A 25,798-nucleotide genomic window follows, 5' to 3' on the forward strand; every position below is an offset into this window, starting at 1 on the left:
TTTCAGATTTGTCATTATTGACCAGGTAAAAGGTAATAGATCAATGAAGCAAGGTTGGCATACTATACTAACCCAAAAGGGAAAAAATGGATTATTAAGTTGGATGCCCTATTTCATCCAGGACTAAATGACAAGTTATGAGGGTCTTTTTCTTTTTATTAAGGACCTTTATTGGTAACTTTACAAGCAACCATATGATATTAATGGAAGTTTGGCTATAGCATCTGATATTACATTTAAAGTGTTTATTTTGTTTAATATTTGTGTGTTTGGAGGCTTAAATGGATTAATGGGGGAAGTGATGTCATAATTGGGGATATACAATATGTATAAAAACTGTCCCTGTATCATGTATGTTTTATCACTGAAGGTTTGTTACCGAAACCGGTCTGAAGGGAAAGGAATAAAACATTGTTCACCTCTGAGTGCTTTCTTTTTCTTTTTTTTAAGACTTTAAAGATTCCCTGCAGACTGCTGTGCCAGAGATACTGGGTTAAGAAATTATTTTTTTGAGCTATAATACAGAATCAGAATTGCCAGTTAGACTTGCTGAGTCTAATTATGGGGGCTGCCAAATAAACAATTACTAGAAAATGGAAATCAAAATCTGGACCAACCTTACTAGAAGTAGTGAATATAGTAACAGATAAAACAACCTAGAATTGGGATCTTTAGAAAACTGTAGGAGCAAATTAAATAGCAATAAATGGAAATTGTGGGAACAATATATGGAGAGGAGGAACGAGGTTTAAAAGAATGTAGGAGTTGAATGAGCTATGTAATGTTTGACAGTGACTGGATAGATAAATGATTTTATAATGTTTGCAACTCCACCAATTGTCAGCATGGTTTGTAATGTATAATGTTTGCAACTGAAATTGTCTGTATCATTTGTTTTCATTTATGTAAATGTAAGATTCCCTTTGTCACAAATGATAATTTAATAGAGATGTTCTTTTTTTGTTAAAAAAAAACAAAACAAAAAAAAAACTGTTGTCTCTCACTTTTAGCATTTTATCCTTCTGCCACAGTTTTGTCAAAGTCACCACCTCCTGCTGGTGGGATTGCATCGTTACTATTAAAGGTCTAGGTGTGCCCTTGCCCTTACTCCTGCTGTGGAATACCTGTGCAATTGTTTATTTGTCTTTTCAGCCTTCGGTCTTTTGTTCATCCAGCATCGATAATGCATTGGGCCACAAATTTGACTCCACTGTGTCCTATCAGCTGCTGCTTCTTTAGCTTCCTCCCAAGTGATATTCAAGTGACCAGAGGTCTCTTGTTACTACTGCTTTCCTGTTTTGTTGAGGTCTACCTGGTAGTCTGTTGTATCCAGCTAGTTCCCAGTTCAGGGATTCTATAAGAATCCTGCTAGTGTCCATGTGGTTAATATGACCAAACTAATGTAGTCTTTTTTCCATAATGATATTTTCAAGTTTCCGTTGTTCCGCTCTTTCTGTAACGCTCTCAGTTTTTACTTTGTCCTGCCACGATATTCCCAAAATGTATCTTGACCATTTATGATGAGCAGCCACAAGTTTTCTTATGGCTGATGCTGTGATTAAATTAATACACTCTGTTCCTTCCAGCATGTTCTGTTCTCTAATTGTATTATTTTTTGAAGCATCTCTTCTTGAGCAGTCTCATATTCAGCCAGGCTTTTCTTCATTTCGACCTCTGATTTTTGCAGTTTTATTACCTCATCTGAATATCTGTTTAAAGTTACTTCCATTTTTTCCATCCTTCTGTTATTTGAATTGAGATACTCTGTGTTTTGTTTATTTTAATCAGCTGTGAGTACATTTGACTTATTTTTCCTCTAGATTACTAGAAGCCATCTCTTGCACCAAAGCTGGAGCTTGCACTGCTTTTTGCTGAACATTTGCAGAATTCTTCCCAGTCAGTGTTTTTTCCTCACCTTTTGGGGTTGATTTTCTTTCAGGCTCTCTGAATTTCTTTTTTTGCTAGCTTCCAGGCAATGCACTTACTAGCCAGTTACTGAAATTTACCTCCCAAAAAATTAGTTCACTGGCCGTTGCTTTTGAGTTTGTTTTCACACTGGGAGAGCTCCAATTAAGCCATTAAATGTGAAACTATCTTGGAAGTCCACGAGGTGAGTTTGTTGTTGGTATAGATTGGGACGCCTCCAACTTTGGTCCCAGTATGTGCAGTAGCTTGCCTGAATGTGTGGAAACCATTGTAACCCTGTACTGCCTTGGTGCTGTCTGCGGCTTTAAACCATATCTTAGTAACTGCATAGACTTCATATTCTTTAAGGTGCAGAGAGCCTAGAGGGAATGGAGTTCCTTGTTTAGGCTCCTGGAGTTGAGCAGTAACATCTTTAGATTCCCTTGGGTTGGTTTTATGTCAAAAGGCTTGTCGGTTTGGCATTGCCTAAAAAGGCACTAAGGGAGAGGACGATGCTTTCGCCAGTATTCAAAAACTTAGAGGGGACAGGTGCAGAACATTCTTGGCAAAGCAATGTGATCTGTTGGCTATGTGTTCCCTTGCTAACAAATATTGTATCTCCTTGGAATGACACTAGAGACTAAGCCATTTATCTAAATAAGTCATCCTTTGTTCATATTGTAGCATAATCCTTGGTGAAGGTAGAGTGCTGCTTAGTGCTAGGCACAAACCTGCCTGGGACACTCAATCTGAGAGTTCCATAATATCTCTTTTCATATAGTCTAGGGGGGTATACCTGAGGTCATTTACACCCATATGACCTATGACCGAGTCATACTTGTACTTGTGGTGTAATGATTTCAGTGTGTGGGTGATTTGGCAGATCCCGGCTGCTGATAGATGACCGAATGTGATCTTCTCCTTATTCAGCCTGGTGAGCAGGACGTCTGTATGTCTCACAGTGGAGTCACTTATGATTTATGTATTGGGTAGCATGTTTGTTTGCCTTTACGAGCTTTGTAGTTGAGGCTTCGAAGGCTGTGTATGTTGTGTTTGGTGTTCTGGTGGAGTGCTTTTCAGGTTGCTGAGATTTCCTTTTGTAGGACGAATGCGAGTCACTCTTAACACTGCACTCTTGCTCCTTCCAGTGCCTGGTCCACTAACTCTGGTCACCTGAGTTGTAGTCGGGACTTTATTCTTGCACTCCACTGGGCCTTGCATTTTTCTTTTTTTCTTGAGTTTTTCTTCTCCTGGGTTTCCTGCTGCTTGATAGCTAACATGTGCTGTTGAGATATCACAGTGTGGTATTCTTGGATATGGTTTACATATTTATACCTGTCCAGTGCAAGTCTGAGCTATAGATTTGAGGGAGTGTTATGATGTTTTGGGTTGTACTGAACGTGTTTGGGCATTGACTTTGTTTGGATGCCAAAAGAATGGAGGCAGCCAAATTGTCAGTTTTTGAATGAGTATGGTAAGCCTGTTAGCCAAGTGTTTTATTTTGTTTTTAAAAGTCTTTAACAACAAGTATTGTCATTCTGAAATGCTATTTTTGATTTTTTTTTTTCTTTTACTGTAGCAGCAAGCGTTAGAATATGCACTGGATCGTGCTGAGGTAAGAAATGTCCATACTAGACACATTTCTCATGTGATTTACTGGTAGTGTGACAGCAGTTAATTTATAATGCAGTAGAAAATATGGAGTTTTTTGCATCATTTAATGTTAACATTTGAACCAGAACAGCCAATCATTGTTTCATGTACAACTACACAGAAATGTCTGGCTTTGTAAATGTTACAGCAGTAGCATTTGGGAGTAGCAAAAGGTTGTATGTTTTTGAATGACAGAGTGGTTGGTATTCATAATTGTGGTTTGCATACATTGGTGTAGCAAATTTGCGAATCGCACTGCTGTGCCTCTATGTAAATGCAACAACTAAAAATGAGCGGATCTGGATTTGAAAATTGTAAACCTACAAAAAAATACCCGCCTAAATGTGCATCTACTGCACATGTTCGTAAAATCCCAAGTACCTTTGTATGTTTTTGGCTGTGAGCACAAAGTTGCATTACTGTGTTGTGGGAATTTATGGTAAGAACTTGCACAAAGTATGGCTCATTGCTGCTGGCAGGCAGCATGCAGTAAATTTTATATGTATAATTGTTCTTGACTGTGATGCTGTCCTTTTTGTGTGCACCGGGTTTGAGTTTGTATAAGTAATGAAAGGAGGAAGATAGGAAAATAGAAAAAAGGGAGAGATTAGTTAAGGGAAACGCAACAGGAACACGGTGGATGTCTTTTTTTTTTTTTTTTTTGTTTTTTTGTGTGTAGACCCTCTTTTTCCCCAAATATATATAATAAACTATTATATTTAAACTAAACAAAATAAACTGATATTACTGCTAATATTGTATTGTTACATTTACAGATATTTGCAGTTTACTGTATCTCATGGTATATTTACTGTTATTTATTTTTTTTTTGTGAAGATTTACTTCCTGGGCCTCCACTGAAAAAGGGTTTTGTCCAATTGGGCAATCCCGTTTAACAAATGTCAAATAAATAAATAAACGACAGGGTGGGAGAAAGAGTAGTAAGGGAAAGAGTGAGTGTTAGGGAAGAGATTAACAGTGCTCACAAAAATGTAATCTGGACAGGTGGGTGTTGACCCATTATGTTGGCTTCACAGATAGAAGGGGAGACGGACAGAAGGTCGGAATTTATATGTTGGGCGATATGGAGAATGTGACTGCTTGCATGTTTGCCTTTGTCTGGAGAGCCTTAAATGGAGAAGAGCCCTGCCCTACTGTTTGTAGATGGTGGCAACCTGATGGTGTGGTGGAGATGGGCCTCCACTGGTTTGGTTTTCACAGCTGACCAGAACACCAGGTCTTGCACCTTGTAAAGGTGACTGCGATATGAGGCCTACTGCATCCTCCACCAGGTCCTGAAGCTGAAAAAGATGGTCCGCCGCAGGCTGCCTAAAGAGGGAGAGCTACCACTCCTACCCTTTGAAGCAGGCCCAGGACACAGGGGTTGTTGACCTTTCTCGCTCAACTATTTTCTCCCAAGTAAATTAATTCAACTCTATTAATTGTCTTCCTCAACTTCTCCTCTGTTTGATAAAAATATGCCAGATTTGTATATAAAACATAAGGGACTAAAAAACACTTTTACTCCTTCTGTCTTGCTATCCATATCATTAATCAAGAGATTTCAGTTTCTCAATTTGTTTTCTTTTTAGTCTCTTCTTGTATAACCTTGGCTGCCATAACAGAATCTTTTTTTAATCCATACAATGTAGTACTTCATCGTATGTCTCATAAATGTGTATTTTTTTAATCCATACAACTAAGCCTAAGCACTCCATTTTATGTCCCCATAAATATGGGTATTGCTGATCCATTTTGTGTACGGGTACATAATTTACGGCTATAGTCTTAGTTTTGCCTTCATTAATTTTATATCCTGAAAAGGGTTTAACTGGCTCAAAATGTTCCACAACACTGAACTGTTTTGTCAGGATTTATCCAGTAAAAAATAATATCCTCTGCAAATAAAGCTACCTTTCCTTGATTGCCATATCAATTATATCCCTGAATGTGAGAGAGTTTCCCTTTTCCTCTTTGTGATTTTCTGTGTTCAAACAGGACATGTAGAATAAGAGCCCATCCACCTTAAATGTTGCTTCTGATCCTTCATATATCCTCCTAATTAACATTATTATTGTGTCAACGAATGAAAATGCTTTTGTTGCTGTGCTCATAAAGTCCCAGATTACTCTGTCAGATGCTATGTCTGCATCAAGACCCACAACCAACAGTGGTACCTTCTTACATTCCCTTTGTGTCATTGTTCTATTAATATTACCAAATGTGTGCCTCCCCTCCACAAACCCACATTGATTCATATCTGTGAATTATGGCAACACCTTGCCATTTTTTTAACTAGTACAGACATAGTTTTAATATTTATTTATTTACCCTTTTGTTGACCGGGTTAGTCCCAGTAGGGTAACAGCCTCTTTGCAGAGGAGTTCTCAGGTGGAATTTATATTTCTAGGGAAATTTGGAATCTGGGAACTTCCTGTACTCTTTTCAGTAGGTGCCTTAGGATCTTTTACATTCACCTGATCTCCCATGAACTCAAGCAGATTGGACCTCAGTTTAAAGTCTCATCCTAAGGATGGCACACTCAGTAATTTAGCAACCCCCCTTATGCAGCGTAGTGCCAGTAGTCAGTTTGGTGTGTGAATAGAACCCACAGCCGTCTGCACCAAAAGTGAGTGTGCCACCTGTTGCACCACCCAGTTCGGGTTTGTAAAAGGCAGATCATGTCTCCTAAACCTGATAGACTTATTTGAAGCAGTCACTGAAGCCGTAGACAAGGGTAAGGTTGTTCACACAGCCTATCTAGATCTCGCCAAGGCTTTTGACACTATCCTCCACTCTGGAATTATAGATCAATTCACTAAACTAGGTATAAATCCCTATGTCACAAGACGGGTTGCCAATTGGCTCACTGACAGAACGCACACTGTGAAAGTAACAGACTCCAAGTCCGACTTCAGACCAGTGACTAGTGGAGTACCACAGGGTTCAGTCCTGGGTCCTCTCCTGTTTGGTATCTACTTTTCTGAAATACAGGCTAACACAGAAGGTCTTTGGCTAACTAAGTTCACAGATGACTGCAAACTAGGAGCCATAATCGAAACTAATGATGTGGACATCCTACAAAAGGGCCTCACTGAGACGGATGCCTGGTGTCAAAACCATGGCCTCAAGCTCAATGCCAAAAAGTGCATTGTCATCCCCTTTGGTAAAAACTCTGTACCCATGAGCTACCACATAGGTGGTAGTCTACTTAACACGGAAAGTGTGATAGGAGACCTTGGGACACAGGTGGACAGTAGTCTCTACTTTGATAATCACATTGCCACAGTAGTCAGGAAATCTTTCTACATGGCACACCTCATCATAAAAGGTTTCTCATCCAGGAAAAAAGAGGTCATTGTTCCCCTCTACTCGTCACTCATTAGATCCATTATAGAGTACAATGCCCCTTTTGGTATGTACCTCACAAGACCTCTACAACAACTGGAAAGGCCGCAGAAATACCTCAAAAAAAGAGGATTACTGGCTGCAAACAGATGCCCTGCGCAGACCATCTCAAACAGCTCCAGCTTTACTCTGTCTCATATCGCCTACTCAGAGGTGATCTCTGCCTAACATACAAAGCTATCAGAGCTGTTGGACATGCTCCACTTAAAGAAATCCCATTCCCTCCGGGCTATAATCTCTAGGGGCCTAAACCTTGTCACCACAATAAACAGAACATGCTGGAGGGATAAATTCCTGTCCCAGAGACTTCCCATACTCTAGAACAAACTACCTATCTATATCAAACAAAGCTCCTCATTAGCACTCTTCAAGAAAAATCTTGATGATTGGATGGGAAACGGGAAATTCACCCCGGGGATAACCTCTGGGGCTCTGTTAGACAGGGGCACAGGAAAATAATTTTCTTGGGTGGCGAAAGCCAGGGTACCTTTTTGGCTAGGCTTATGTAGGGCCAATAGCCTAGTACCTGCCTATGAATCACTGACACTGCATAATATGGGTCTATACAAAGCTGTATATGAAGGGTCTTTACCTTCCTTAGGTATTACAGCCATGAGCCAGCACAGCTTTTTTTCACCCCAAGATTTCATAGGTTCATAGGCAGGTACTAGGCTATCGACCCAGGAGCCTAAGTAAGCCTAGCCAACCAGGTTCCCTGGCTTATGCCACCCAAGAAAGTTATTTTCCTGTGCCACTGTCGAGCAGAGACACAGAAGTGATCTCCGGGGTGTTAATATGAATACTTGACTGCGGTATGTTTACTGAACATTACTAAATGCAGGAGTTCTGTTTTCAAGCATATCTGCTGGTATAGTGATCGCTGCACAAAAAAATGAGCAATACGATGAACCTTGTCCCCATCTTGACTTCAGTGTCTTTACTGAGCAAGTCCAACTTTTAACCCTGTAACTGCATTGAAACTGCCTAATCGTAGCAAATACGATGATTTAATTATTGCTCTTACGTGACTTCCAAATAATTAGCAAAGGAATGGAACTGCGTTTGTTCTTATGTATACCTTTAAAACAAGTTAAGGAATGCATTCTTAGCTTCTGTAAAGGATACTGCATGAGCAATGTGTACCTGGGGGAGGGGAATGAGATAGCTATTAAGACAGTTAATTTTGCTGTTGTAACAGCTTTGACAGTTTGTTCATTTCAGCAAGGCCAAATTCATGCAGGTGTGGCTCTGGCTAATAGCAGTGTGTTTCATATTAATTATCAGTGGATTGGTTGTATTAACTGCATGTTCTGTAATTGACATTTTATTGTAGTAATTGCATATGCTTTCATTTTAATGTTACCATGTCCTTCACCAATGTTGAAATGGGCTAACTGTGAAGACTTGTCGGGAACAGCTTTAAAAATGCATCACATTAAATTGTACTGGCTTATAACAGTTTCAGGGCACATTACTGTAAATTACATTTGCAGGAAAAAATAAAACAAAACTTTGCAGTTATCTCCGTATTGTCTACTTAAGATTTAAGACATTGGAGATATTGCATTAGTAATGAAGTTGCTATACTTGATATAAAAATCAGTTTGGCTCTCTCATACCTTTGTGAGCTACCAGACAAAGGTGGTCATGATGTCTTTTACCTGTCATATTAGTAGCTGCACTGTTCTCCACTCCTGGGGATCTTTGTCACGGATGAAAGCTCACACCCCTAACCAAATCCAAATGTCAAATTTATTGAATGGACCTTCATCCTGGGCCAGTGTAGCTTGGTATGATGCCTTCCAAAGGGAAAGAAAGATTTTAGTTTCACACTCATGCTAGTTTGGGGCTATACCTGGAGCTCTAGCAGTGTGTGCCATTTTTGAAGCCAGGTTTAAATTAAGCTGAGGAGTTAGACATGACCATGTGATTCCTATGGTGTGAACAATACCCCCTGCAGTGTGACAGCAGCGGTTTACTCCTGTACTCACACCTGCTCAGTGATGGAATGTGGGTGCGTAAGCAGTTCAACTGACTTGCAACCAATTTGCACCTGAAATATCGTACTGAAGCAGTGTGTATGCACATGCATGTGCTTGTCACAGCTTTTTCATTGTGGCATTAAATTACTTAGCATGCTTCATGCAGTTGCACAGATGCATATCGACAAGCCTGGTTTACATAAGAACTTCAGAACTTGAAGTAAAATTGCTGAAAATTGGAGTGTTGTTTTGTACACCACTGATTCACCTTCAAAGTTGGTGGTAAGGTGAAAATAGTTGCAGTTGTAAATTTTAAGAAGCATCAGACACGAAGTATAAAATTTCTAGTGATTTATTTAATTTAATTGCATTTCTTTACTTTGAAAGTCTGACCCGGTAGGAAAAAAAAACTTTCAGCAGAGGCCTGGAGAGCTCAATAGCGACTACAAATATAATGTGGATTTAAAATGAATGAGATTTAAATGTAGTTGTAATTGCTGTACATTTACAAAAACTAAATAGAAGGAAGACATTGAATATTTACAGTTACCAAATATAATCTTACAAGAATTGTATGTACTCGGACTTCATTAGGCCAATCATTGAATATAATGCTCTCTTTGGCATGTATCTGTCCAGGCACATGCAACAACTGGAATGTCTAAAGAGATGTCTTATATTTATTTAATTTTATTTATTTAACATTTGTTTACCAGAAAAGTCCGACTTGGAACAAAGCCAATTTTTAGTGGAGGCCTGAAGAGAAACACTTCAGATGCATGTCTTTTGTAATGTGGGGGGAAACTGGAGCACCCGGAGGAAACCCACATGAACGCATAGAGGACATGCAGATTCCACACACACAAGGCACTCCAGCCGAGAATCGAACTGGAGAACTCTTGCTTTGGGGTGACAACGCTACCGCTGTACCACTGCGACCTTACTAAAAGAATGCAAGGCTTAAATAACATGCCTTGTGTAGACCAACTAATTATACTCCATATCCTACAGACTCCTAAGAGATGACCTGTGTTTTGGAGTACAAGGCTTTCTCTGACCCCTCACTAATGGATTTACTGCATATCAGCAAGTCAAATTGTATCAGAAATACTTTGTCTAGGGATCTAAACCTCTTCTGCAGTATCAACAGAACAGTTTGGAGGGACAGGTGTATCTTGCAGAGGATATAACTGCTGTAAAAAAGAGTCTCCATCCACACAAAATAAAGTTCATCCCTGTCTATATTCAAGCACAACTTAGAGCTACGGATGGGAAACAGAAAAGTTAACCGCAGGACTGCCCCATTACTGATGGACAGAGGCTGCTCCTAAATGCTTTACGCCATGCATGGGTCCCCTCAAACTATCTCGGGTATGATCTCCGTTCTCATTAGGGTAATATGTAATTATTGACCGTAGGCTGTGTCTGTCTATTCCACTATAACTTTTTCATGTGTTATATTTATTATTTCCCACTAGTGCTAAAGATCAAATTAAGATGTTATGGGTGGAAAGAAGTGGGGGATGAATAATGGGGACATAGTAAATAGTGAAGGGTAAAAGTTAAATCAGTGAGTAAAAGAAGCCTTGTGCAGAGATATTGGAGATGGAGGAAGAGTATTTACAATTTTTGCAGGTAGTTCAGTAGAATTGTATGAGTTGCAGACATTTTAAGCAAGTCTAGTCCAGAAATATTTGAGAGGTTATCAATGGGTTGAGTAAGAGCAATGCGATGGGTATTTGTTAATATCAGTTTTGAAATTGAGAAGGTTATTAGTTAACCTCAGTGATTGTGAGATTGAATTCCATATTTTTAGTGATTTAAACTGAGAATAGGTCATCTCCTGTGTTATTGGACTTGTTAACGTAATTGTCTTGATTGTGCATAATGCTGAATGATTACTGTCAGGGTTGGGGATGTTTTTTGGTATGTGTACTGTATTGTGGGACATGATTAGCTTGAAAGTAAATGTGGTATTGAGGTAATTTGTTTAGTTGTTCAGTACAAAAGTGTGATCTATATTGCAGACTTATTGCAAACCTTATCACTTTATTGCAGCATTTTTCTGGTGTAAAGTGTGGCCTGTAAATTTGTCAAGATCAGAGAGACATATAGTAAGGTAGTTGCCAAGGTTTTTAAGCTGTCTGTGATGGAATCTTTTAGTTTATAGAGAGTCCTGAGTTTCTCGTAGGTCTTTTTGATGGTTTGATGTTTATGCAAATTGAATTTCAGGTTATGACCCCTAATAATTTTGTGTGTGAGATAATTTCTATTTTGGGCTATTTAAGGAGACAACAGTGAAAGCAGACTTGTCCAGGTTGTGTGTTTTGAGAAGGAATAGTTTGTTTAGTAGGAGCTCAGAGTTATTAAGCCAAGATTCAATGGAGGCAAATGATTACTGGGTTATATGTTGTAGATGGGACAGAGATTTGACAGAAGATATGAGGGGTTGAATTTTTGGAAGAATGGGTTAAGGAGGCATGCGTGGATGTAGTAAGGAGGTTAATAAAATATTAAAAAGCAGAGGACCCAGAATAATTCCTTGCTGGACCCTGATAGAGACAGATAGGAAAGCTGCATGTGCACTTCGGCTTTTGAATGGCTGTCTGCTTGTTAGGTGTCTCTTGAACCATTGTAGGGATGGTTGTGAGAGAGAGAGACAATAGGTGGTGAAATAGTTTGGGATGAGAGATCGTATTAAGAGGCTTTTGATAAGTTGAGAAATGCAGAAACTAGGGTAACATTTTTTCTTGCTTGGTAAATGTTATTGACAAATTTGAGAAAGCCATGCTGAGTGAGGGTGAGAAACTGCTGGTCAAGGAGGTGTTGGGGAAGCTGTCAGTGGGCATGCTTTTTTTCCTCTGATTTTGAACAAAGGAGACAGTATTGCAGTTGGCCTAAAAGTTTGAAAAATCGTTGGGGATTCCACCCCTGTGCAGTAGGAGAATGTGTGATTTTTTCCAAAGTGATGGGACACTGGACTCACTGATGGATTTTATGTATTAATTAATGTGGACACACAGGGTAGGCTGTAGCTTCTGTGACCTATTTAAGATGTATAAAGATTGTCTGGAGCAAAAGTAGTGGGGTTTCGTTTTTGTGTACGCACACGTCTTTTATGTAATGTATACATAATATAATTTGTTGACATGGCTTGTAGTGCATGGGTAGCAGAGTGGTTGTGCGCTTGTTGAGAGGTATTTGAGTTAGTGGGTTAAGTAATTTTTATTAAAGTGATTATGTATTCGATTTGTATTCAGTCTTTTATGGGGTGCTATTACTTGATAGATTGGGCCGGTCTTGGAGTGTCAACAAATACAATGCTCTGGAGTTTGGTGTAGTATCTTTTTTTTTTTTGCTCTGACATGCAAAATAACATGAATATTATCTTCAGTTACTACTGCGCACTCAAGTAAAATCTGTAATACAAAATGAAAAGAATGGGGGATACCAGACCACGGCTGATAAAATCATCAAACAATTTCATCCAAGTAAAAAGGGTGTAATCTATAATATCCTGTCAGTGTAGTGTTTATTTTCCATGCCTCGTGTCCCATGACCATTAAGTAATATACTGTATTAAGTAACTTTTGCTGCTGATGTTCATCGTGTTACACTGCTGCAGTCATCACACTTGGGTTATCCTGCCGTCAGGCGGTCCCGCAGTCGGCCAGAGTTCCAAAGTCTTGGTCCGGCGTCGGTTGCTGTCGCTTCTTCCCTGACGTCAGTGCGCCAGGGGTATATAAGAGGCATCCAACGCCATTTTCTTCAGTCTTTCTTACCGCGCGGTGCCCGAAGCAGAAGCAGTTCGCAAGTGCCGGTCGGCCGACTCCTGAGATTTTCTAATCGAATTTCAGACCGAAGTCTTCAATAAAGCTAAGTACCCCATTGGGGAACCTTTTCTTGCCTCAGTCCGATGTCAGAAAAAGTTAACAATTGCATTTCTTGTCGGAAGCAAATACCTCATAAGGACTTTCATTCTTATTGTATTCCTTGATTAGACCCAGACCACAACGTCACAGGTTGTCAGTTTTGTGCTAGGTTTAACAAACAAACTATTAAACTTCGGTTTGATTTCGCCCGACATTATTTTGGTAGGAAATTTAATTATACCATGCCATCGGAGCAACCGACGACCGGAATGCATAAAAAACGCAAAGATAAGGACAGGCAGCTGAGAGCCAAACCAGACTCTGAGGCCTCTGCTAGGCCAGTCGCCGGTTCTCCGGTTTTCAGTGAGGCGCCTACGCAGCCCCTGACGACCGCTGATTTAGTACCCCAGGCGGCATCCGATTACCAAGCGGAGATTGCTAGGCCTCCACAACCTTTACCTTTAGACCCTTCTGACTCCATGGCTGAAGGAGATTCCGGTGCAGTTGAAACGCCTTCAGTTGCAGAAGGTGTCTTCAGACTGACTACACTCACTATTAAATCATATGCAAAGCTGAAAACTCCTTTAAAAACAAAGAAGACTGTACAGCAGTCTCCAGTACAAGACCCCATGCCTAAGAAATAGATGCTTAAGATGGCTGAAGATTTAATTACCCTAATCCGGGGTTCCCATCCCCCTTCTGATAAAAGGCCAAGACAGGAGGAGGACTATGCTTCCTCTGACCAGGCTTCAATTTCCTCAAATTCTTCTGAGGAACAGGAATATTCCTTTCCCCCTTATGAAGACTCTGATGCTGAAGAGTCTATCCCTTCAGCATCTCCCCCAGAAGACTACTCTTTTGGGGAAACTTTACATACCATGAGGGAACATTTCCACTGGGAAGGTCAGGATTACTCTGATTCTAAGAAAAGGCTCCGAGAGTTCCTTTTACTACCCCAGCACAGACCACTTGCTATTCCACCCGTGTTAGACATTATGGATGATGTTTATTCAGAATCTAGCCTTAACCCAGATTCACTACCTCCTGCACCAGCCAAACCAGACAGATACTACAGAGTCCCTGACTCACACAAATTCCTATAAAAAAGCTCTGTTGCTGACCCAGAAACCATTTCCCAGGGTCCCAAAGGGGTTAAGGCCTCTATTGCTAAAAATCCTGTACCCTCTGAAAGGGATTCTAGAGCACTAGACAGATGGGGAAAGAAAGTATATACCTCAGCTACTCTAGCTATGAGGGCCTTAAATTGCCAGTTTCACATGCTGAAATATCAACAATATTTGATGTCTCAATTAAAACAAAAAATGCTCACACATACAGAACAGCCTGATTACAAGGAAATGCAAGATTTGTTGCATGCAGCTGAACAAGTGGGAAAACATACTTTGCAATGTGGATTTGATTCATTGGAAGCTTCTTGTTGAGCAGCAGTGACAGGGTTTGTCATACGTAGGCATGCTTGGTTAAAAGAACAAACTTTACCTGATCATGTTAAAGCAAAGTTTTTGGATGCACCTTTACAGCAGGATGTTTTATTTGGTGTAAAAGCAGAAGAGGTTTTAAAGAAAATAGAGGATAAGGCAAAATCTATGCAGACGGTCAAGGATTTTTTACAGGTTCAACCCCCTTGTTTCAGCAGAAATTGGCCAACCAAACACTGGACCTTTCCAGCTTCTGCCAGACCACAGAGGGGCAAATACAGACGCCCAAGGGGCAGAGGTCAGTCACAAGGCTCTTACCAGCCTCGACAATGGGGTGCCACAACCCAAAAAGGAGGAGAAGACGGGTCTCAAACTATCAGAAGACGAACACAATGACTTACCCCTCAGACTACCAAGCAAATTCCTCTTGGCAGCTCCCTTGGGAGGAAAACTAGCACTTTTTGCAGACAACTGGCACATCATCACAAAAGACAAATGGGTCCTAAATATTGTATCTCAAGGATACAGATTCCACTTTCACACTTTATCAAGGATAAAAGGAATGCCAAACCTGCCACCAAATCAATGGGCAGAGGCTCAAAAGCAAATTTCAGCTCTCATGGACATGAGAGCCATTCAACAGGTTCCTACACAGGAGCAAGGACAAGGATTTTACTCAAGACTTTTTTCTAGTTCCCCGAAAGGACAAAGCCTGGAGACCCATTCTGGACCTCTCAATTCTAAACACATATCTGGAAGTACCCACATTCAAGATGCTAACAGCAACTTCTTCCCATGCTGGGCAAGAAGGATTGGCTAGTAACGTTGGACCTCAAGGAGGCATACCTGCATGTCCCTAACAAAATTGCAGAGGATACCTCCGATTTATAGCAGGTTCAACCCATTACCAATTCTCTGCACTGCCCTTTGGCTTATCTACTGCGCCCAGAGTCTTCACAAAATGCCTGGCACCAGTAATTGCATACTGCAGACAAAGAGGAATTCAAATATATCCATACCTAGATGACTGCCTTATTCAAGCAGAAAGCAAGGACATTCTTTTAAAGCATCTGGCGTTTGTCAAAAACCTATTAAGTTGCCTAGGGTACACAGTAAACGAAAAAAAGTCAAAACTAGTGCCCTCACAAGACATAATATTCCTGGGTGCCAGCTTTAAATACAACGGCCCAGATGGCTTATCTCATGCCAGACAAGCAAGGACAACTGACTCAGTACTTCAAAATGATGGCAACAAAGACCCCCAACTCCCTGCAAGAAAAATTCTGCAGGCCTTGGGATTCATGGCATCTTGCATACTACTAATACAGTTTGCAAAACTGCATATGAGGAAATTACAATGGTATCTGAAAAGCGTATGGACTCAACACAGCCACAGCTTGGAAACAATAATTCCACTCATTCCTTGCCTTCAACAGGAGTTTCTATTGTGGGCTCGGGCATGTCATCTCAACAAGGGTCAGCTTTTTACCTTATCCATAGCCAGGCAAACTAACAACTGATGCATCAGATTATGCCTGGGGAACACACATGGCAAGACAGTGTATTCAGGGCAAATGGTCTGCAGATCAAAGGCATCTACATATCAATCAAAAAGAGATGCTAGCTGTACAAAATGCCCTAACAGCTTTCAAGGACCTCCTACATCCAGGACAACTCCTAATAAAGACGGACAACACCACAGTGATGTGGTACATTAAACAAACAAGGAGGCACACATTCCTACCCCCCTATGCAGGCAAGCAATGACCTTGTGGAACACGGCACTGACCTACCAAGTTCAACTTCAAGCACAATTCCTGCCAGGAAAGAAAAACACATTGACAGACGATCTAAGCAGAAACATCATAGATCCTCACAAGTGGAAACTAGATCCACAAGTATTCACAATGATAACTCAAAAATGGGGGAGCCCAGACACTGATCTGTTTGCTTCCCCCAAAACTACCAACTATGGAAATTCTGCACAAGGACATACCACACACTAGCTTGGAAAGTGGACACCCTCTCATTCAGTTGGAAAACACTGACAGTGTATGCCTTTCCTCCACTACCTCTTCTGGCAAAGGTGCTGCTGAAAGCCAGATTAGAGAGTCCACAAATGATGCTCATTGCTCCAGACTGGCCACGCCAACACTGGTATCCAGTGCTAAGGAACATGGCTCAAGGCCCACCATGGATTTTACCTCCAATTCCTTACCTGCTCACTCAGCAAAACAATCAGATTCTACAAAGCCAGCTCAAGACTTTAAATCTGGCTGCATGGCAAATTACCTAAACAACCAGTCAACACTTCTCTCTAAAGCTGTGATGGATGTCATTCTGGAGGCCATGAGGCCCAGCACCAGGAAAGCCTATTCAGACAAATGGAAAAGATTATGCGCCTGGAACCAGACTAAAGGCGAAAATCCCCGTGTCCCAAATATTCCTCAGATTCTTCAATATTTAACTGAGTTGTTGCACAAAGGACTTTCTTTTTCATCTATTAAGATCCACGCCTCAGCTATTTCCACTCAATACAACACGGATCCTCCTATATTTTCACATCCATTACTAAGACCGTTCCTCAGAGGGGCTAAGAACATAAGACCGGCCCGGAGAGCACCAACATCAACTTGGGATCTCAACTTTGTTTTGGAAAAACTTGCACTACCGCCCTTTGAACCAGCTTTTACAGCTGATCTACAGTTTCTATCATGGAAAACTGCCCTGCTGCTAGCAATAACTTCAGCACGAAGAGTCTCAGAGCTACAGGCCCTAATGGCAGTGGAGCCTTTCATCATTTTTCATCAAGACAGAATCTCTTTACGAACTAACCCTTCCTTTATGCCAAAGGTGGTATCCAGTGTGGCCCTAAACCAAACCATTCATTTGCCCACCTTTTATCCAAACCCCCAGAACAAAGGGGAAAGGCTCCTACACTCTTTGGACATTCACAGGCAATTACGGTACTACTTGGATAAAACTAAGGCTTTCAGAAAATCTGACCAGCTCTTTGTATCCTATGCTGCAGAATCACAAGGAAAGGCTATCTCAAAACAGACCATTTCAAAATGGATAGGACATTGTATCCATTTCTGCTACACGCACCATGGGAAACATGTACCTGGTAACATCAAGCCACATTCCACCAGGGCTACAGCAACATCAACAGCCTTCCTCAGAGGGGTACCGGAGTTCAGTGCACACCTTCACCAAGCACTATCACTTAGCTCTATACTCTAAAACCAGAGCTGGCTTTGCCACTGCAGTTCTGCAGGGCCTACTAGCCTCTCCAAACCCTGTTTAGTTCCACCACCCATCCTTAGCTTTGGGATTCAACCCAAGTGTGATGACTGCAGCAGTGTAACACGATGAACATAGTACAGTTTTGTACCTACCATAAATGTAGATGTTCGAGTGTTCACACTGCTGCAGTCCAGGTTACCCTCCCTCCATCCCCTCTGACCTAGCTGAACTTTTCTATCCTGTACAACCTTTGTGGTGTATTTGCTTGTAACTGAAGTATTCCTTTTATTCCTTTTAAATGTTTTATTAGCAATATGTATTGCCTACCTACTTGGGGGCACCTGACATCTGGGGCAAGAAAAACTGAAGAAAATGGCGTTGTTTGCCTCTTATATACCCCTGGCGCACTGACGTCAGGGAAGAAGCGACAGCAACCGACGCCGGACCAAGACTTTGGAACTCTGGCCGACTGCAGGACCACCTGACGGCAGGATAACCCAAGTGTGATGACTGCAGCAGTGTGAACACTCGAACATCTACATTTATGGTAGGTACAAAACTGTACTTTATCTGCAAGACCATTTCTGCAGGCTTTGGGCTTCATGGCATCCTGCATCCTACTGATTCCATATGCAAGACTGCATATGAGGAAACTTCAATGGTACCTAAAAAGTTTATGGAGTCAACATTGTCACAGTCTGGAAACAATGAATGTCCTTCGTATTTCACTGTTGCAGTCATTAGACTTGGGATATCCTGCTGGCAGGCTACCCGCAGTCGGCCTGAATTTCAAAGTCTAGGTCTGGCGTCGGTTGCTGTCGCCTCTTCCCTGACGTCGGTGCGCCAGGGGTATAAAAGATGCAGCCGACACCATTTTCTTCTGTCTTTCTTGCCGCACGGTGCCCGAAGCATAAGCAGTTTGCAAGTGCCAGTCAGCCGACTCCTGAGATTTTCATGTTTGAATTTCAGATCCGAAGTCTTCATTTAAAGCTAAGTACCCCATTAGAGAAACTTTTTTCTTGCTCCAGACAGATGTCAGAAAAAGTTAATTGTATTTCTTGTGGGAAGCAAATACCTCATAAGGACTTTCATTCTTACTGTATTCCTTGCCTAGGCCCTGACCACGATGTTGCTAGTTGTCGGTTTTGTGCTAGATTTAACCAACGCACTATTAAGTGTCGGTACGATTTTGCATTACACTATTTTGGCAGAAGATTTAATTATACCATGTCGTCGGATAGCCATCCGACTACCGGAATTCACAAGAAACGCAAAGAAAAAGAAAAGGACAGGCATCCGAGGTCCAAAACCGACGACAAAGCTTCTTCTAAGTCAGTCGCCGGTTCTCAGTGAGGTGCCTTCGCAGCCCCTGAGGCCCCTACTTTAGACCCGCAGGCCGCTACAGACTCCCACGTGGAGTCGCCTAGGCTGCTGGAAGGTCAAGGTATTGGACCTTCGGAGACTATTCCCTCTGATGTGTCCGGAGCCGCTGAGCAGGCATCGGCTTCTGAGGGTGTTTTCAGACCAACTCAGTTATACATTAAAACGACTTCACCTTCAAAGGCAAAGACTAAAGCACCCCTAAAGACAAAGAAACAAGTACAACAGCCTCATGGACAGGCCTCCATGCCCAAAAAACAGATGCTCAAAATGGCCGAAGACTTAATTACTTTGATCAGGGATTCCCATCCCCCTCCTGATAAAAGGCCTAGGCAAGAGACAGAATATGAACCTTCAGATCTGGTTTCCATTTCATCTGATTCCTCTTCTGATCAGGAATACTCTCTTCCTCCCTATGAGGATTCTGATGCTGAAGAATCTATCCGTTCAGCCTCTCCTCCTGAGGATTAGTCTTTTGGGGAAACCTTGCATACCATAAGGGAGCATTTCCACCGGGAGAGACAAGATTTTTCAGAATCTAAGAAAAGGCTCCGAGACTTCCTTTTACTACCACAACACAGGCCCCTAGCTATTCCACCTGTGTTAGACATTGTTAATGATGTATTTTCAGAGTCCAGTGACCCCTGACTCCTTACCTCCAGCTCCTGTTAAGCCGGACAGGTACGACAGGGTCCCTAACTCTCATAACTTCCTTTTAAAAAACCCTGCTGCTGACCCAGAAACCATCTCTCAGTGTACCAAAGGTCAAGGCTTCCGCTGCAAAAAACCCTACCCCCTCTGACAGGGAGTCTAGGGCATTGGACAGATGGGGAAAAAGATTTACACTTCCGCTACCTTGGCTATAAGGGCTTTAAATTGTCAGTTTCATATGCTCAAATATCAGCAATATATTATGTCACTGCTTAAACAGACAATGTTGACAAATTCTGAATGAGCAGAAAACAAAGAAATGCAGGATTTATTGCATGCAGCTGAATAAGTTGGAAAGCATACTCTGCAATGTGGTTTTGATTCTTTGGAGGCCTCCTGCAGAGCCGCTGTTACGGTTTCTGTCATCAGGAGGCATGCTTGGTTAAAGGAACAAAGTCTGCCTGATCATGTCAAAGTAAAATTATTAGATGCCCCATTACAGCATCATACTTTGTTTGGTGTTAAAGTAGAAGAGGTGTTAAAGAAAATGGAGGACAAAGCTAAATCTATGCAAACGGTTAAGGATTTCTTACAGGTTCAGCCTCCAAGATTTAGCAGACACTGGCCTACAAAGAATTGGTCCTTTCCAGTGTCAAACTTCAAAGGGACAGATACAGATGCCCAAGAGGCAGATCCCAGCCCCAAGGTTCGTACAGGTCTAAACAATGTGGTGCTTCTACCTCCAAAAGTGGAGAAGACAAATCACAACCATACAGGAAACAGTCCCAATGACTTCCCCCTGCCTGCACCAAGCACTTATCTTCTGGCAGCACCTTTAGTGGGAAAACTAACACATCTGAAGTAGGAACTTCATTTGTCAGCAACCTTTGGGATACGGATCCGATCTCGGATCCGAGCCGGCAATTTTTACCACAGCATAGATCCGAGCTCCTAGCTCCTCCCTTTACCCATAATCCCCTGCCAACCAACCCTAACTGACCTCAGATCTAGTTTGCCGTGCTTCAAGCCTACAAGCTGGATTTCGAGCTCCTGGTAGCTCAGGGAATTTGTGAGAAAAAAACTTGATTTTTTTTGTACCTACTCTTGTGTGTGTGTAAGATTGTTTAGGTTCCCTCTTATATCTTTTTTGTAAAAGTTTTTCCTCCCTACCCTCGCTGGTTTGTAGTGTGTGTTTGTGGTGTGTGTAGGGGCCTAGTGAGTGTGTTTTTCTGTTCAACATGTCGGAGGCCCCTAAAGCCATCTTTTCAAAATGCACCGAGTGTGGCCATAAGCTTTCACCGGTGGGTGGCCACACCCGGTGCGTTAGGTGCGTTGGGGTTGAACACCTCTCTTCGGGATGCACGATTTGCGCAGCGTTCAACCCCAGGGCACTTAAGGACCAGAGGTCGAAGCTGATTTTGGCGGGCCTTTTGCCCCCGGACTCGACTCCGGCCTCCGGTTCTTCGGTGGCCGCTACCCAGCCCTCAGTGGTAGCCACCCCTGCCCCCCTCCCTCCGGTCGGGACTCAACCTCCTGTTTTGGCTCCGGAGGAGAGGGAGGCCGGAAAAACCAAAAGGAAGGAGAAGCACCATAAGCGGCGGGCCGAGGACTCTTCCTCGGCCCTGCCCGCCAAGCGGGCTTCTCCATTCAGGGTTTCTGGATCGCCTCCTCCTCGGCTCCGATCCCCTTGTATTTCACCGGGACCTGGGGAGGAGGCGACCCGGTCCCCGTCGAGGTCATCGAGGCATCACTCTAGGTCTGCCTCGGTGGCCTTGTCGAGGTCCACCTTCAGTATGTCAGATGCAGACATGGACCGGATGATGAGGAGGTTCATCCAGGCCCAGCTGCAGATGGGAGTGCTCTTGCCCCCCCCCCCCTCCGGGGAGGAGCTCGACCCCATTTTTTGCTCCAATTGCTCCTTCTCCATCCCGCTTCCCGGGTTCGGAGCATTCGGAGCCGAGCCGCATCGGATCCGGGGTGTGTCGGAGCCGACAGTACTAGTTACTTCGGCTCCGACTGGTCCCTCGAGTTGGTCTGATCTGACCTCTCGGAGCCGTGGGCTGAGCTTCGGATCCGAGGGACTTTGTGTGACTTCGGCTTGGTCCCGGTCGGAGCACACGGGTCCTTCGGATCCGGTCCCCGCTTCGGATCCGAGTGGGAGCCGACTCTCGGAGCCTATCGAGAGTAGCTCCCCCTCGGCTTTCCCGGTGGTGGAGAGGGCACTGTTGAGTGCATCCGGACATCCGGTCCTGGCTTCGGCACCTCCCTGCACTCCCTCTCAGCTGGTCCGGGCTCCCATCACCCGGCCTTCGGGGCAGCCTGCTTCAGCATCCCTGGGTGTTCCTTTGGAATGTGATATTGCTGGTGAGTCTTCCTCGAACAGCCCCCCCGAGGAGGTCCCTCACAAAGCCAAGTGTAAGAGGAGGCACATGGACTCCCCGGAGTCCCTTACCGAAGATATGGACTTAGATGAAGGGGGAGGCTCCCCAAGGTCACCCCCCGAGGATGTCTGCTTTGGAGACATCCTGGAAACGCTCAGGATTAGGGGAGGGTGGTCTTCCCCCAAGGCTTCCTCCGATGAGTCCGTATTCCTAGAGGCGTTCGAAGCAGGGCCATCTACCTCTTAGGTGTCCCCTCCCCCCGACCCCCTGGTGGACCTTATTTCCACCAGGGCTTGGAAGGAGCCGGACACTGTAGAGCCAGTCCCCAAGCGCCCGGATAGGATCCTGAGTCCCCCTGCTGAAAGAACCCACTGGAGCAGAGGTACCCCCGTGGATGCCATGTTGGTGGCGGCGGCCACCAAAAGAGAGCTGGCTCAGGAGAGCTCCGCGGTCCACCCGCCGAGTAAGGACTCTCGAGCGATGGACCGCCTGGGGAAGCAGGTCTTTAGTTCAGCAACCTTCTCCCTGAGAGCGCTGAACTATATGGCACATGTCATCCGGATGCAGCGGGATCTAATAAAAGAATATGCTGCATCCCCCCCAGAGTCCATGTCGGAAGGAGACAAGCAACTGTACTCCTCCCGAATGTCTACTCTACATTCAGTTTCCAACACCTCTATGCGGCTCTTGTCACACACCACTGAAGGAGTCGCTAGAGCTGGCGGAGCCAGCCTGGTAATCAGACGTCAGGCCTGGCTCCGACACTGTGACTTCTCTGAACCCTTTAAGACGTCATTCGCAAAGCCGTTCGCGAAACTTTAGTCCAGAGCGAGAAAGACGGGAAGACGTTGTCTGCTGTCGGAGTCCGGTTCTCTGCTCCCCAGAGGTCCTTTTCTAAGAACCAAAAGAGTCAGAAGAAGATGTGGTTCCGAAAATCGCATCAGTCCCAGTCTGTTCCGGACAACCAGTCCTCGAGTGGCAGAGGAGGACAGGGAGGACGCCGCCCAAGAGGCAGAGGGGGTCCCAGAAACTTTGGGTCCAGAGAACCCTTCTCTGAGAGGCCCACGCAGAACCCCTGAGGGGTTGCCCGGCTGCTCCACTCTGGAGGCAGTCGGGGGGCGTCTTTCGAAGCACCTAGCAATGTTGGGAGTCCATAACAACAGATCGCTGGGTGCTTCGCATCATATCCAGAGGTTACCAAATACCTTTTATTGTAACCCCCAAAACCAAAAGCTTCCCCGATGTACCACCCAATCAAAGGGAGGCAGCTGCTACAGAAATTCAGCAGCTTTTGCAAAAAAGAGCCATCCAACCCGTCCCCCCAGATCAGTTCGGATCGGGGTTTTACTCCAGGTTCATTCTGGTGCCAAAAACGATGGGGGACTTGAGATCCATTCTCGATCTCTCTCTCCTGAACCTGGCAGTACCCAAAGAAAAGTTCCGAATGGTCACCTTACAATCTATTCTCCCCCTATTACGGGAGAACGATTGGATGTGCTCGATAGACCTCAAGGATGCGTACTACCACATCCTAGTGGACAGACACTCCAGGAGGTTCCTCCGCTTCTGGCTGGGAGCTAGTCACTTTCAGTTCAGGGCCCTTCCCTTCGGTCTCACCTCAGCCCCCAGGGTGTTCACCAAAGTCTTGGCGGTCATAGCGGCCCACCTGAGGCTTCAGGGAATTCAGGTCTTTCCATACCTGGACGGCTGGCTCCTCATCACCCCAACAAGGCATCTGCTCTGTTCAGGCAGGGATTATTTCCTCAACCTTGCTCCACGTCTAGGGTTGACTATCAACATGATCAAATCCTCTGTAGTCCCTACACAGGTAATAGATTTCATAGGGGCGAGATTGGATTCCAGGATAATGCTTGCCTTCCTGACTCCCGATCGGCTTCAGAACCTGAGGTTGCATGTCCAGGCCATTCTCATACTTCCTGCTCCACCTGCGGAACTGATCCTGAGGGCTCTAGGGTCCATGGTGGCAGCTATTCCTCTACTGCCCCTAGCCCGCCTAAATATGAGGGTCCTGCAGTGGACCCACCAAGTACAGTGGTCCCTGTCTCACAACCCCCTGTCCCATCCTATTCCCCTAAGCAGGGCTTGCAGAGAGTCGCTCATGTGATGGCTCCGGTCCCAGAGTCTCCACATGAGACGACCATTCTCGATGCCTTGCCCCGTCGCCACAGTGACCACGGACGCCTCTCGCCTGGGGTGGGGGTGGGGGGCACTATTCAGGCAGAATGGTCCAAGGCACGTGGAACGACACAGAGACCTCTTTGCATGTCAATGTCCTAGTGATGAGGGCGGTGCTTTTGACGTTGCAGGCACTTCACGGCCTTCTCCCGATTGGGACGATTGCAGTACAAATGGACAACATGTCAGTTGTCTGGTACATCAACAAACAGGGGGGAACCAGGTCTTATCCTCTTTGTCACGAGGCCATGAGAGTGTGGGAATGGGCGATTTTCACCAACCGCTTTCTTATTGCAACGCACATTCCGGGACGGTCCAGCATCCTAGCAGACAGGCTCAGTCGTTCGATTCTGACTCCGTACGAATGGTCTCTCAATCCTCTAGTAGTGAAACAAATATTTGCCCAATGGGGCAACCCTGTTGCGATCTTTTTGCCTCTCCTTCAAATACCAAATGCAACAGTTACTTCTCTCTAATCCCCCCTCAGGGGGAGTCCCCGAGAGACTCTCTAGTACATGCTTGGCCTCCCGGTCTCCTTTACGCTTACCCTCCTTTGCCCATGATGCTGAAACTCTTACAGAAAGCCAGTCGTCTGGGGAGCAAAATGATCCTCATTGCCCCATTCTGGCCTCGTCAAACATGGTTCCCGTACCTGTGGTCTCACCTAATTCATCCACCATGGATTCTGGATCCACTCCCGGATCTCATTACTCACCCTCTGGGTCTTCCGGCCCCCAACCTGGTCAACCTCAAGCTGACTGCTTGGTTGCTCCAGTTCCACTCCTGATTAGGACTCCCGGGATCTCCTCACCAGTCAAAGCCATCCTAGTAGTAGCGCATAAACCTTCCACCAGAAGAGTCTACTGAAGCAAGTGGAAACGTTTCTCCATCTGGGCGGAGCACCATCACTTGGATCCTTTCACGGCGCCTCTCGCGTCGGTTTTGGATTTCTTAACTACCCTTTTTCATCAAGTGGCTAGCTGCTCTACAGTCAAGGTACAACTGGCAGCGATTTCGCATTATCATGTATAGGGCATGAATCAGGCCCTCAAATTACTTCCAAGCTTTGTAAAGCTTTCCTCAAGGGTACTTTCCTTCTCAGACCTCCGGTCAGGGAGGTAGTACCCCCATGGGATTTGTCTTTGGTTCTCCAAGCCTTGATAGCCCCCCTTTCGAGCCGGCGGCCACGGTTGATCTTAAATATCTCTCTTGGAAAACGGCCTTCTTAGTGGCCATTACTTCAGCTAAAAGGGTCTCTGAACTTCAGGCTCTGTGTTAAACTGCCATATTTAACCTTCCATCCAGATAGAGTTTACCTCAGGATCAATCCGTCCTTTCTGCCTAAGGTGTCTTCGGAAGCTAATATTAATCAATCTATTAATCTTCCCGTGTTTTTTCCCCATTACCAGAACAAAGGAGAGTACAAACTGCATTCCTTGGATGTGCACAGACAATTACGTTTTTATATTCATCGAACTGCTGGTCATAGGCAATCTGACCAGTTGTTTGTCTCCTTTGCCAAAACAAGGTTAGGCAAGTCAATTTCTAAAGTTACACTATCACGGTGGATAGCTAGTTGTATCCTCCTAGCGTATCAGAGTTCGGGAAGGCCTGCACCTCAGGGAGTCCGAGCTCATTCTACTAGGGCCATCGCTACTTCGGCGGCTTTTAAATCTAGGGTTCCC

At 44.1% G+C, this 25,798-nt stretch overlaps 1 protein-coding gene across 8 annotated transcripts in view; it reads left to right on the forward strand.

Moving 5' to 3' along the window:
* Positions 1-25,798, forward strand: part of SUPT20H (SPT20 homolog, SAGA complex component) — a 991,190-nt gene that overhangs the window by 85,284 nt on the left and 880,108 nt on the right. For all 8 annotated transcript variants that reach the window (XM_044073324.1, XM_044073326.1, XM_044073328.1 and 5 more), the window contains exon 3: positions 3,485-3,520. In XM_044073324.1, the coding sequence (XP_043929259.1) occupies positions 3,485-3,520 (36 nt within the window). The remainder of the gene's footprint in view (positions 1-3,484; positions 3,521-25,798) is intronic.

This window comes from Protopterus annectens, chromosome 5.part1, assembly GCF_019279795.1.
Source record: "Protopterus annectens isolate FY-2018-M chromosome 5.part1, PAN1.0, whole genome shotgun sequence".
Taxonomy (NCBI): Eukaryota; Metazoa; Chordata; order Ceratodontiformes; family Protopteridae; genus Protopterus; species Protopterus annectens.